This window comes from Pelobates fuscus, chromosome 3 (assembly GCF_036172605.1).
Source record: "Pelobates fuscus isolate aPelFus1 chromosome 3, aPelFus1.pri, whole genome shotgun sequence".
In the NCBI taxonomy this organism is placed as follows: domain Eukaryota; kingdom Metazoa; phylum Chordata; class Amphibia; order Anura; family Pelobatidae; genus Pelobates; species Pelobates fuscus.
In genome coordinates this window covers 246,411,056-246,426,605 of record NC_086319.1, presented here as the reverse complement: position 1 = coordinate 246,426,605, position 15,550 = coordinate 246,411,056, and the positions used below count along the sequence as shown (strand labels likewise).

Genomic DNA, 15,550 nt, shown 5'->3' with positions numbered 1-15,550 from the left:
ACACAGACATACAGACACAGTCACACAGAGACATACAGGCAGAGACATACACACATACAGACATGCATGCATACAGAGACATATATGCATTCAGAGGTATACCATCATACAGACACATACATACCTACAGGCATACAGAAACATACATACAAAGACATACAGGCATACAGAGACATACAGACACATACAAACATGTGTACATACAGAGACATACATGCATAGAGGAACATTCATACAGAGACATACAGGCATACAGAAACATACAGTCATACATAGACATACATACAGAGACATGCATGCATACACAGGCATACCATCATACAGACACATACATACATAGAGGCATACTGAGACATACAGACTCATACACGAAAGAAGAAAGGACCACAGGCACTCCAAATTGAAACCGTATGCAGATTTATTAGGAAAGCTTGAAAAAGACCTTTGTTGGTCGAAACGTTGCTTGGCGTTGCATTTTTTCCTAATAAATCTGCATACGGTTTCAATTTGGAGTGCCTGTGGTCCTTTCTTCTTTCGTGTATAATTCTGGGATTGCTGGTCCTGATCCGGAGCACCCTTGGCCGTTGGGATTGAGTGCGGTTCCCACCATCTACTTTGCGTAATACAGACTCATACATACATACATACATACATACATACATATAAAGACATACAGACTCATACATACATACATACACAGACATACAGGCATACAGAAACATACATACAAAGACATACATACATACAGAGACATACATACAGAAGCATACCGTCTTATAGACACATACATACATACATACATACAGGCATGCATACAGAGACATACATACATGCATACAGAGACACATACATACATACATGCATACAGAGACATACACACACACACAGACAGTCACAATTGCATACTTACATCTGTTCAATCTGGTCCATGGGGTGCATCATGTCCGACTCTGTGGAGTCCTGCCTTGCAGCCCTGCCTCATCACTGGGCGCCAGACGTGCTTTGTGGTACATAGGGAGCAGGGATATGAATTACTTCACACACACAGCCTGTGGCACACACCAGTGTAGGAGCAAACCATAGAAGGCTGGGCGAACCATAGAAGGCTGGGCGCCGCAGGAGGTAAGACCTGGACTGCACTCGGCCACGCTACAAGAAGTAACCAACTGGAGGGAAGCGCAGTGCGCTTCCCTCCTGCCGGTCAGCCTGACATTGCACCCCCAGGGCCGCTGCGCCATAAGGTAGCCTTATGGTAGCAAAAGGGGTGGCGCTAAACAAAAGATGTGCTAATAATATAGCATGCAGCAAAAAGCACCTTAGTGTACAGTCACAAAATACACTTACATATACACATGAACAAAAAAGAATATGTGATTGCGCAGGTTGAATATAGCTCTACAAATTGTTGTAGAACGTCTCTAGGTTCTGTAAATAACCTACACCTGGCTACCTGGTTCCTGATCTACCTGACTGAGGACTGCAAACACCTCCTGGGGGACCTAGCCTTCACATATGTACATCTGATTGATGCACTCTGCCTATACAGTTTAGAGCAAACTTATAAATGCTCAAAAAATTGTGAGTTTTTCCAAGCTTCTCATCTCAATATTATGTGTCTAGCATACTACCCTATGTTGGTGTTTTTTATTTACAGAACCTAGGGACGTTCTACAACAATTTGTGGAGCTATATTCAACTTGCGCAATCACCTATTCTTTTTTGTTCAGCCTTATGGTAGCGCCAGCCCTGTATACAGTATTATTAAGTAAAGGGTAATGCATAATTTTTGCAAATTATTTGTGAATGGAAAACTGAGGCCAGAATACCAGATGTGGAAAAATTATCCAAAACAACCGTAGTAAAAACCTGGATATTTTTGCCTCAGTTTTTTCCTTCTGATTTATTTGTGAAAATTTGGAGTTTAGTGAATTACCCTGTAAGAGTATATTATATGCTTTGTATCTCTTATTAGTCTGATGTCATCACAAAGTATGATTGGTAATCGAGATTCAGTCAGATGGGTTACCAGTGTGTAGTTAATTTAATGGTCCATAGATCCAGAAATTGTGGGGACAGTACATTGGAAGGGTTGTGATAATTGAACTATTTGGAGAAAATAAAGTTTACAAAATGTAACAGTAACACTTCTTCAAATAGTCAGTGGAGAGATTCTTTATATTATTTGTTTTGTGGGTTGACTGTTGGGTTTGGAAGAGTTGCTACAGAAGTAATTAAATATATCAAGCCTTTTAATAAGTTTTTATTGACTTAACCAGTTGTTTGCAAATTATTCACAAGGGAATATATTTTTATCCACTCAATCCATTTAAAAATGATGTTAGAAGTTAATAAGTGTCTATTTCAGCCAGTACATTTTAAGATTCAGATAGTAGCATACTTCCAGTAGCAGGGGTGCCCAAAAAGGTAGATCCCCCAAACCTCAATGACATTCTATGCCATTCTGAAGCTTGCAAAGTATCATGGGATTTGTTTCTTCAAAACATCCAAATAATTACCTTTTGAGCACCTTTATAGTAGATTTTCATCTTATATTCATAGTTGGTTTTGTATAAGTCATATCACTTTGCACTTGCGTAGAGTGTTTATCTTGTTTATCAGTGTCTTGTTTTATAGCAATCGGTATACACCAATAACACATGATAGTGTCTCACCTTTGGGTAATGTAGTGGAAAATATTAAGTAATATATGTATTTTAAAAATATACAGTCAAAATCAGCCTGTCAATATATCTATCATAAAGAAGTTAATATGAATTAAAGATGCAAGATTTTATTAATTCACTTGGTCTTTCATAATCAATCATACCTATGTTCAAAACATTTGTTTCCATTATAACTTTTTTTTAATTCAGCGCCAGCATTATAAATGGAATAGCTATCCCCTTGTGTATGAGCTAATTTGTTATCCTGTTAAAGTGGTTCATAAAATTAAAAAATAAATTTGTTGCCATAGCAAGCGTAAAAACTTATTTGTTATCTCCTCTTGCAGGAATGTCCTCAGCTGCTTCAGACTGAGAAGATCCTTATTCCTGTAGAAGTGGTCAAGCCTATCACCCTCAAAGCAAAAAACTTACCACAGCCACAGTCTGGCCAGAAAGGCTATGAGTGTATCCTGAATATCCAAGGCAATGAGCAGAGGGTACCTGCCCTAAGGTTCAACAGTTCCAGTGTGCAATGTCAGAATACCTCGGTAAGTGTGACTTGTAACTGTAACCAGACATAGAACTTGACTCTGCATAAGTGTTTTAATCAAGTAAGGAGATACGTTTCTGCCGCTAATGATGTAGGTAATGGCAGGAACCTGAAACAATCCAAACCAGAGTCTCTCCTGTCCTGGTCAGAAAACGCATGTATACAAATGGACGGGGCAGCACCTACAGTGGTCCTTAGAAATAGGCCAAATCTGAAATGAAAATGAACACAAAATCGAGACTGTATAGTGTAGTACATTGGTGATATCTACAGAAGGAAAAAAGAAGAAAAACACTTACAGTATGTACAGCTTCCAGTAAGCTTTACTTAAAAGCGCCTGGGTGGTATGATCCCCGCCTGTGGATATGCTGTATGGTGTCTTGGCTTCCTGTTCTCTCACATGGTAAAATAGGACGTGTCTATATTTGTATGAGGTCATGCTAGATTTCACATCTGTGCAGATGTACAAATATCCACAGTTTCCAAGTGTGCATTCACTTGAGCAATTAGACTGATTGGGCATAGTTAATTATTAGAGGACCATATCCATCAGGATTTCATGTTCCCTCTTTCTAATTGTATTCTATAAATAAATAATTATAAAAGAGCACAAATTTGGGAAACTACGTGATATTCTTAATCTCAAGATAAAAACATATGAAGAAATAATATTTCTACATTAGAACAAAATAAGATTGTAAACTTCACATTCACAAATGACAATGGTACACAGTAAAGGAGTTTAAGCATGCGTGGGATAGGCATAAGGCTATCCTAACTATAAGATAAGGCCAGGGACTAATGAAAGTATTTAGAAAACTGGGCAGACTAGATGGGCCGAATGGTTCTTATCTGCCGTCACATTCTATGTTTCTATGTTTCTATGGACCAGGCGACTACAGTACATTTTAAATAAGTAAAACGTTCCCCCACAGCTGCCTTTAAGCCACAGCATTGCTTGCTTTATTCAGTGCACTGTAGATACAGGAAACCAGGAACAAAAATAAGTTGTAGGTGCAAATGGCTAATGCAAGGTGCAGATCCCCACAATGTATTGAAGGTAACAATGCATAAAGTAGTATAAACCTTTTGGACACAATGCCCTTTATCAATGTACCATGCCCCCAAAACAGTGTACAGTGAGACTACCGTCTGCCAAATACTCTAGCAGCAGACAGATTTTTAGGCTAACCCCTGCAAGAAGGGACAAAAGGAGCGGAAAAGCCTACAAGGATAGATATAATCTTACCAAGGAGCAAAAACACTCTAAAGAGACTCCAAGACAAAGGGTATTAAACTTACCTAACAATGCTTTAACTAATATCACGATTATGGATTCAAGCAGAGGATTACATGTTTTTGTGCTGTGCATTAACCAAGTACATCTACAGCTTTATTTATTTTGGTTAACATTTACTTTCATTACAGGATATTAGATTAGGAGCATCTTTTGGTCAATTCCCAAAAAATTATGATTTAGAAAATGATAGCTTAATCTCAATGCAAAATATCAAGACAAGGATGATCATAAACGTCTCCTGGTTCTTTTAGAAAGTTAAAAGCTTCTCTTTATAGGTAAGATGATGGGCTTGTGGAGTTTATTGAAAACTCTAAATACTTGTTATTTAAGAGTCAATTGCAAGTCCATTCATTGAACAGAATAAGCACTGGGCACGTAGCTTCCTTTGCTCTATCCTGCCAAAGGGGAAGCAGGAGACCTAATAACACCGTAGGCATGCCAAATTCTTTAAACAGGTTGCTAAATGGATGGCATTTTTAGTTTATGTTTTGATTAGTGTGTAAATTTAGGTCCTTGAGCAATACATTTCTCACTCTTCTGGTACATAAAACATTAACAAATCAATAGCTCATAAAGCAGTCACTTAAGTGCCAAAGAATAAGTAGTGCCAAAAAAACAAGTATGCAACATCTCAGCAATGATTCCTCTCTGGCACTTTTAGGTTTAAGATGCTAATTCACACATATTTACTTATGGCATACCTGCATCACATTTACAACAAACCCCCCCAGATAGTCTCAGAAACACATCTCTTTACACATCTGAAATTAAGTGCATATTTCTTTAAGAGGAACATATATATATATATATATATATATATACACACACAGTGCCTTGCAAAAGTATTCACCCCCCTTGACTTTTTACCTATTTTGTTACATTACAGCCTTAAGTTCAATGTTTTATTAATCTGAATTTAATGTGATGGATCAGAACACAATAGTCTACGTTGGTGAAGTGAAATTAGAAAAATTTACACATAAAACTATTTTTTTAGAAATAGAAAACAGACAATTGGCATATGCGGATGTATTCACCCCCTTTGTTATGGCCCATTAAAAGCTCTGGTGCAACCAATTACCTTCAGAAGTCACATAATTAGTGAAATGATGTCCACCTGTGTGCAATCTAAGTGTCACATGATCTGTCATTACATATACACACCTTTTTTGAAAGGCCCCAGAGGCAGCAACACCTAAGCAAGAGGCACCACTAACCAAACACTGCCATGAAGACCAAGGAACTCTCCTAACAAGTAAAGGGACAATGTTGTTGAGAAGTACAAGTCAGGGTTAGGTTATAAAAAAATATCCAAATTTCTGATGATCCCCAGGAGCACCATCAAATCTATCATAACCAAATGGAAAGAACATGGTACAACAGCAAATCTGACTGGGCAAGGAGGGCATTAAGAGACAGAGACCTGAATTAACCGTGGAGGAGCTGCAGAGTTCCACAGCACAGACTGGAGTATCTGTACATAGGACGACAATAAGCCGTACACTCCATAGAGTTGGGCTTTATGGCAGAGTGGCCAGAAGAAAGCCATTACTTTCAGAAAAAAAAATGGCACATTTTGAGTTTGCGAAAAGGCATGTGGGAGACTCCCAAAATGTATGGAGGAAGGTGCTCTGGTCTGATGAGACTAAAATTGAACTTTTCATCCATCAAAGAAAACGCTATGTCTGGCGCAAACCACAGTGAAACATGGTGGCGGCAGCATCACGCTGTGGGGATGTTTTTCAGCAGCCGGGACTCGGAAACTGATCAGAGTTGAGGGGAAGATGGATGGTGCTAAATACAGGGATATTCTTGAGCAAAACCTGTACCACTCTGTGCGTGATTTGAGGCTAGGACGGAGGTTCACCTTCCAGCAGGACAATGACCCCAAACACACTACTAAAGCAACACTTGAGTGGTTTAAGGGGAAACATGTAAATGTGTTGGAATGGCCAGTCAAAGCCCAGACCTCAATCCAATAGAAAATCTGTGGTCAGACTTAAAGATTGCTGTTCACAAGCGCAAACCATCCAACTTGAAGGAGCTGGAGCAGTTTTGCAAGGAGGAATGAGCAAAAATCCCAGTGGTAAGATGTAGCAAGCTCATAGAGACTTATCCAAAGCGACTTGGAGCTGTGATTGCCGCAAAAGGGGCTCTATAAAGTATTGACTTTAGGGGGGTGAATAGTTATGCACATTGACTTTTTCTTTTATTTTGTCCTATTTGTTGTTTGCTTCACAATAAAAAAAAAATCCTCAAAGTTGTGGGCATGTTCTGTAAATTGAAAAAATATATATAAAAAACACAATGCTTATCACAATGTCGGAAACAATTGTGACTCACTGTGTATCCTGGAGATGTACAGTAGTCTAAACGGAGATACTTAAATAGTACTATGATATCCCTAAAAGGTAAGGGTTATAAAATAAAAATAAATATAAAGTTGCCCAAATGCTTCACAATGTATGGAAATATATAGATATTAGGATTGTATCAGGTATCTACTATGAGCTTTATTGTATCTGGCTCAGTTGGTAACCACAATGCTATCTATATAAAATCTAATATATTAACCAAAAGACGAAGAAAAAACACAATACTCTAAAGTGCTATCTCTAATTAGCACAAGAAACACTCCATATTAGCATGTATATCCAAACTGGCTTAACTTGCCCCCCCCAAAAAAGATCCTCTATAAAGATCCTCTATATTAATAACCAAATAAAAAGAAATAAAGTATATACAAGGCTTCAAGAAGTAAAGGAGTCTTGTCTCTCTCTATATGTCTAGTTTAAATAAATTAGGGTGTGTTAGATATAGATGTCATGATGCTTAGAATGCTCAATGATACATCTATAGATAGATAGATAAAGTATAGAGTATATAGTTATAAGAAGGTAAAGGAATGTAGATGATATAGTAATAAAGATATACTGCATATCAAATTTGCAGTGACAGATAGTAATAACCAATCTCTCCCTTCCCATGTACCCTTCTAAGCAAAAAGTGGAGCCTTAGGCGTTTTATTTTTATTATTTTTTCACTTATGGAAGGCGTTTTATTATTTATTCACTTATGGGCACTTAAAACGTATCACGACATAATATTTAGCTTGCCTTATAGGGTTTTCTATGTTTACTTTTTGTTTAATTTAGTCTTCTCCACTTTTTGCTTAGAAGGGTACATGGGAAGGGAGAGATTGGTTATTACTATCTGTCACTGCAAATTCGATATGCAGTATATCTTTATTACTATACCATCTACATTCCTTTACCTTCTTATAACTATATACTCTATACTTTATCTATCTATCTATAGATGTATCATTCAGCATTCTAAGCATCATGACATCTATATCTAACACTCCCTAATTTATTTCCACTAGACATATATAGAGAAACAAGACTCCTTTATTTCTTGAAGCCTTGTATATACTTTATTTATTTTTATTATTTCTCTGATATATGTATTTTTTTGCATAAAATTACCAGCATTACATATCCAGCATAATTTAATCTCTAGACCTCACTATAGAGGATCTTTTTTTTGGCAAGTTTAGACAGTTTGGATATACATGCTAATATGGAGTGTTTCTTGTGCTAATTTGGTTAGCATTGTGGTTACCTACTGAGCCAGATACAATAAAGCTCATAGTAGATACCTGATACAATCCTAATATCTATATATTTCCATACATTATGGAGCATTTAGGCAACTTTATATTTATTTTTATTTTATAACCCTTACCTTTTAGGGATATACTAGTACTATTTAAGTATCTCCGTTTAGACTACTGTACATCTCCAGGATACACAGCGAGTCACAATTGTTTCCGACATTGTGTTTTTCTTTATATATTTTTTCTTTATACAATTCCCGGGGTTAAGCCGCTTGAGACCCCTGGAGTCTCTCTTTTGGTACTTTAGCTGTTTTTTTTCGCAATTAGAGCACCGACACAAGTAGCTGGTGTTCAGTTGCGAATTATCAGAGTATATATATGTTTTGTAAATTAAATTATGCATATCCTCAAACAATCCATGATAATTCCAGGTTTTGAGGCAACAAAACACAAAAAATGCCAAGGGGGTTGAATACTTTTGCAAGGCACTGTATATATATATCCTCTCTTGCAACTGTCATTAGTCTAATACTATCCTAATACTTCCCTTACCTTTTGTGTCACTTTACCCCACTCTTTCTAGCATGTAAGCTCATTGAGCAGGGCCCTCAATCCCTCTGTTCTTTCGTGTCCAACTTGTCTGATTACAACTACATGCTTGTTCGTCCACCCACTGTAAAGCGCTGCGGAATATGTTGGTGCGATATAAATAATAACATAATAATAATAATAATTGCACCTGCCGCACGTAAAACAAGAGGAAGCATTACTAAAAGAGGGATCAAATTTGTCACGTTTTGTCAAGTGAAGAAAAAATACAAAAGACAAACTAGTTCCTACTTAGTCTTTTAGGAGAAAAAGATTCAAAAAGAAGAAGAGAAGAACAGATAGTGAATGAGAAAAAGAAAATGAACAGATTGAAGCAAGGTATAGGTTAACAGAACATCTTTAAATATTAGTTAGGCAGGCAAATCTCATTTTGTCCATGTGAATCAGTGACAGAAATTATGATTTTATTGACTTTCCACAATGTTTAAGTCATATGCATCATAGAAATTCCACAGTCACTGTTATATCCCCAAGTCTTTTATGCTTCTCAGAATCCAGAGCCAAACTCAGCTGTCAGAAACATCACAGAGTACCCCAGAAACTAATGGTATATGTCTCTGTTGCATAGGGTTTGAGCTTTTATGGCAGGGGTTTCAAATTTATTAACTATTTTATGGCAGGGGTATTGAAATCATTAACTATTTGTATAAAGGTAAAATGTGTAAATATTTCTATGACTTGGTAGATAATCAAGGAGAAATAGTTTTGTTTTGTTTATAAGCTAAAAACCTGTGAACTAGTATGTGAAACTTTATCTAAAACAATATTTTTCCTTCTAGATAAAGGGAAAAAAATACTTATTTTGTTGTTGTAAATATTGAAATTGCCTTGGGGACTAATATGAATAATATGACTAATATGACTAATGAATTTGAGCCCATGGCTTCATTTTGTATGTCTCAATTTAATATTGTTAGATACAATTTCCAAATGATTTAGTGTTGTTGGATACATTTAATCCTAATCTTTAAATTTATCAGTAATGCTTATATATAAATTATGCTTACATGAAAAGTTACTGAACCAAGTTCAACAATATGTGTGAAAAAAACTGTGATATATGCTTAGTACTGGAAGGAGAACACAAATACTGACAATTTTCAAAAAGCTATATCATTATCAGTATACCTTTGCCTTTTGGACAATCAGAAAACAATTCATATTATGGTAAATTCCACATTAGGAAATTAACTAACGTCACAGCCTAGTCAACTGTATACTAAAACCGTAATTCCTCGGGCTCTATACACAAAAATAAATGTGTGAATGAATTGTGCACATATTTGAAACTTTTTGAAATGATGTCCTTGATATACACTGAACCCGTTTGATAATTTATGTTTCTTTAAGGTGCTTGCAATTTCCTTCCCTATTCTACTACATTGATTTTCTCATGTGTCTTATAGCTGCTTACTAAAGAGAAATAAATTAGGAAGAGAAGAGATCAACAATAGATAATCCCCACCACCAACACTCAAACTACTATTAAAAAAAAATAGACCTTAAAAATAATTTCTGTTGACAAATAAGATTCTTTGCATGTATATTCAAAGCCTGCTGCAAAGTATCCCTTAATATTAAATAAACTTGAATTTCAGCAATGTTCTCTTTGAATTCTGAAAAATGTGTACTTTTGAACAAGTTGGTTCAAAGAAGTTCTAACAAGACAGGACCATTGTAAAATCAAAGTACGTTTTTGTACCATAAGGCCAACATGTCCTTATTATACAGTAGTTGGCTATTTTAGCACTGCTGTTTCTCTTGAAGTGAAAAGATCAGTACTTTTTCCAACCAAAGCAGAGTATTTCAAATATATCATTACAGAGAGAACTGTGCATTAACCCCTTAAGGACACATGACATGTGTGACACGTCATGATTCCCTTTTATCCCAGAAGTTTGGTCCTTAAGGGGTTAAGAAGTCCACACTTCGGAGCAGGGGCTGTGACATGGAGAGAGGGATTGATAAGCGATTTTGGCAGAAAGCAGAGACATTTTGTATAAAAATGTTCATAAAATACCGATTCAGTAGTATCTTGTTTCTGCAAGTTTAGATGTCTTTTAAAACTCTTCTAATCATCAGATCTTTTGGTGACCTTTATTTAATTTTCTGTTCTGATTTCAAATGTCAGCTGAAGGCTATTTTCTCCTCTGTTTAATCTGTATAATCTTTGTGCTACACATGGTGAATGCAAGATAATTGAATAAGAAATAAATGTGTAATTAGACAAAACATATGAATTATGGGTACGACATAATATACTGAATGATGAGTGTCAGAAAAAAATACTTTCCCATCAAGGTTTTGACTTGGCTAAATTTAAGCTTGAATGCCTTGGATGGATAATAGCAAACGATGGATGTTAATCTTAAGTGTAATCATTCCATAACCATGTTTATGTTATCAATACTATTGTCGAGCTATTTTCATACCTGCTCCCATCATGCAAATGTAAGAAATTGTCAGCGTTCCAAAAATTGAAAACTGGTTACTTCTGTTTCATTGTTGACCTCCACTGCCCTCAGTGTCCACATGATATCCAATGGGTGTAAGTTCTTCCCCTTTTCGTATGAGCAAGCTTAATAATACTTCAACCACATTTATACCCGTGTCCTGCTTTTTGTTCAAAAGTATGTAATAAATGGGGAGTAAACATGTACAAAAGTAAAGTTTTCTACTAGTGCAAATGGAAATATCTCCAACTGCTGATATATTGTACTTATTTCACATTATTTAAATTGGGGTAAGGAATGCGGATGATACTGCAAAGTATTTTAGTTGTGAGATTATGTTATCCTATAGTAGATATCCTTTATGAAATAAATACTCAGTTTTGATCTAGCATATACATCTCACCCAGATATTTACTTAATATTCTCTGTTATATATTAAATTGTACCTGTCGATTTGCTATTAATTATTTTAGCATACACTACTTAACATAAATGAACTTTAATCCTCAATAGTCAATAGCAGGACATATATTGGATATTTTTATCCACTGCCCTACAACGTATAATTTTTTAAAATATATATCTTATTTATTACTCAACGACAGTACTTTGAGCAGTCGTTACAGTCTTGTTACTGACTCCAATGATTTGCCTTTGGGTAGATTCATAGTTTGGATCTCACCCAAGACTAAATTGTGTGTTATTTTCTCTTTTCTGACTCCTCCTGGAGGTTCTGCCTGAACATCTTGGAACAGCTGTACCTCCTGAAAAGTGCCTTTTGTTACATGAATAATTTGCTAATATAAAGAGGCAGCTGGCAGCAGATTCGCTGTGTTAGCCTCACTGAGCATTAAAGATGGGAATTCTGGCAGTGAGCAGGTTACGTATGGCTCCCTTCTAAGCAAGCAGAGCTACAAAATCATTAAGTTTTCTCTTATCAGGAATTCTTGATCCATCGTAGGACAGCTGTGATGGATTGCAGGATATGCTCATGTCCTGTTGTTCTATCTTAGAATCATGGGAATTATAGTTAAACAGAATTAAAAATGTAAACTCCTTACTCTGACCTTGAAAGCACTTCACATCTTGGTTCCTATTTATCTGCCATCATTATTAAATAAGCCCAATTTTGGCTTCTCTGGTTTTTGCATAACTTAAGATTCTCTGCCTCGTTCATCATTCTTCACCACTTCTAATACATTTCTATAGGTGTTTCATATCTTTACCAAATGATCTCTGATGATCTTTTTCATCATCATGAAAATTGAGGTGCACCTTTATGTGTTGTGCACCTTTTATTTCCAAAAAAACACAATTGATATGGTTCAACTTAATACACTTAACATGCTTTGTTCCATATAGCACTTAATCATGGGTGTCACTTATGATACTTATAAAAGATGCAAAGAGAAACATTTTTTTTGGAAATGCTTCTTTTTTTTAACATAAGAGTGCACCTCAATTTTCATTTTGGAGATTCGGTGTTCAGATATATCATTCAGATCTTTGAGGAGGAAGCACCAGTATAACTGTAAAGTTATAAGGCATTGTAAACCTTAAAGATAATACTTAAGTTTTGTTTTGTTTTTTAATGCCCACCAGTTTTTTCAGACAGGAATATATTCAAATGCACTTCTTGTTTTTCTGCCATGAACGAGAAAGCTTTTTAGATCACTTAAATACATATATTAAATATTAAATAATGATGGGATTTAACCTTCACTTTTTAGAACACCTTGATAAACATCTCCCACTGTTTTGATTGCTTTATGTGATGTATTTAACCAAACTCAACTATACCATGCATGTCACATATTTCATGAAAGCTGTAACAATGCCCTAAAATGTACTTTATTTGTACACGTCTACCTGTCAAACACTGAAACTAGCACTTTGGAATTTATTGTTCCTGTATAAATGAATGATGATACTATTCAAATAAGGAAAACAGTGTGCCGGTAGTTCTGTATTTTGATTTTTTTTTTTTTTTTTGAGCAATAGAAGCACACTCTTATACTAGAGTTCTCACAGGAGATGACATGTGACAATTCTACTAATTCTTCTAAAAATTTGGATACTTCAACCAAAGTTACTGATCACTTGCATGTCTCTTCCTTTCTTGGCACTTAAAAGCCAGGCATTGAGAGTCACTTTCCTTTCAAGAGCAAAAAGTATGGTAGTAATTTACTAGGAGTTAATTTCTTTTAACTCAGTGTTGTTCATCAGGCTCAAACAACCTGACATGATACCCAATCTCCTGGTACTAGAATGTATGACTATAAGGCGGTAAACTATCAAAAGTTAAAAGATACAAAAGATTACAGCTTTCTACTTCCCTTTACTTTAACTTTACCAAGACTGAATTTAATCATCACCATCAAAACCAGTCCTTCAAAATCACTTTTTAGTTTCTAATGGAATTTTCAGTAGTTAAGGTCATATAATACTATATCTAAAATGTGATATAATTCTACAATGTATATAAGAATAGTATTTCCATTAAATGGAATGGAAAAGGGAAAATTGTGTATTCAAGATAATAATATTTTGCTCTGCACAACCTTCTGACTTTTTTACTGAAAAGATTTAAAAAGTCTTGTGTTGATCAATGAATTAAATATGTCCACTTTCTCCAGGGCTGATATACTCTGCGGTTTTGCAGTGATATAACTTAACAAAGCAGTAGCAGGTAATAGCAACCCTCAGGCCATACCAGTCTGCAGAATGCTTGCCATTAAAACTACATGAGCCTCTCATGTTCACGAGTTGGACAATAATTGTATTAGATGTAATTTATGTTAAAGGTTCTCACTCCAAAGCCAATGCTTTCAAGAATTATCCGTCCAACAAGTTATTTAGCTTGAGAGAAAGAAAAAAGAAGCAATAGACATGTTTTGTTATTAAATAATTCCTCTGGGAATTAAGCCCAATGTTAATGTTACATGAAAATCAATTTTCATTGGTACAAAGAACATAACATATTATGAACTTTACATTGTTTTTCTATAGGCTTCTTCTCCATAAATGAAAACTACATTGTCAACTGTGTTGTTGGAGTTGTTTATCTTTACTTTTAACTTTATTAATACTAATTCATAACAATTCTCACTTTAGTGAACAACCCTGTAGGTATTTAGCCATAGGTATCGCTAGATACCATACACATCTCGGGCTTCAACCCAAAGAAAATCTTGATGACCTTTACACTGACATAGAACTAGAGATATGTCATTACATACCTTTGCCTTTCTATGTCATGTTCTCTTCTCTTTACCTGTGAACAGCATTTGCTGATTCTCTCAAGATCTTAATTAAAGCATAGCTGGAAACTAAGACATGCTGCACAGTCAGGTATTTAATACTATCCTCCCACACTACACAACCAGTAGAGGTGTATGCTGAGGTTATGTTGTCCAGCACCCCTTCACAACAGTGACATGAGGGTAATCATACTTTTTCCTTTAAGTGGTCTAGCACTATACTACTAATCTTTTTATTATAGGCAGCTTCCTTAAGAAATAGCCGCCTTGTTAAAAATAAAAAAATACAAAATAAAAAAACAAGCAAAACACTTAAATTCACCTGTCCCCTCCACCGGCTGTAAGATTCAGAGTTAAAGAACCCCACATCTGGGGCCTCAGCCCCTAAAGCTTCTCCTAGCAAAGCCTATGTGTTGGACAAACCCTTTGCCATGAAGGAGTTAAATTTATTTGTTTAATAACAACATGTTTTCCTGTATTCATCCCTTACAATTTTAATCTATTTTTTTAAGGAATACTGACAGTTTATGGAGTACGTCTGTGGCAGAAATCATAATATAGCTGCACTCTAAATATTCAGCACACAGACTTACATTAAGATGATAATGGCTTCAAATAGACATACAAAAACTTTATTGAGAAAAAACATGCTTTGAGATACAAACTTAACAATATTCCAAATATATCTACAGTCAAATTGCTACTTTGTCTAGGAGAATGTATAGGGGATTTAAAACATATTTAACATATATAAAGCCTGCTAAACATTTAATTCAGAGATTCAGAGACTAAACAAACCACTTTCTCCTTTTATGAAGTATTCCTATGAAGGGATGGAGATCGACAGCCTGCCAGTGGAGCTGACCGTTGTATGGAATGGAGACTTCAGCATTGATAATCCAGCCTTAAGCAAAGGTAACAGTTTTCTAAACCTTAATTAATTACCTGCATAAATATTACCTTTACTTTAACAAATAAACATTGCTATAAGTTCTGGTCTTCCAAGCATGATTAGAAAAAGGTAGTCCTTATATTGCATCTATGCAGAGTGTATGGTTTTTTGCCTTCCTGTCTAGAATAACCAGTTGATAAGGTT

General features: G+C 35.5%; 1 protein-coding gene across 1 annotated transcript in view; it reads left to right on the top strand.

The window, feature by feature from the left end:
- The window catches only part of PLXNA4 (plexin A4), a 673,785-nt gene that overhangs the window by 521,580 nt on the left and 136,655 nt on the right, over positions 1–15,550 (top strand). Inside the window, exons 10-11 of the mRNA XM_063448298.1 lie at positions 3,011–3,211; positions 15,273–15,369. Coding sequence (XP_063304368.1) covers positions 3,011–3,211; positions 15,273–15,369 — 298 coding nt within the window. The remainder of the gene's footprint in view (positions 1–3,010; positions 3,212–15,272; positions 15,370–15,550) is intronic.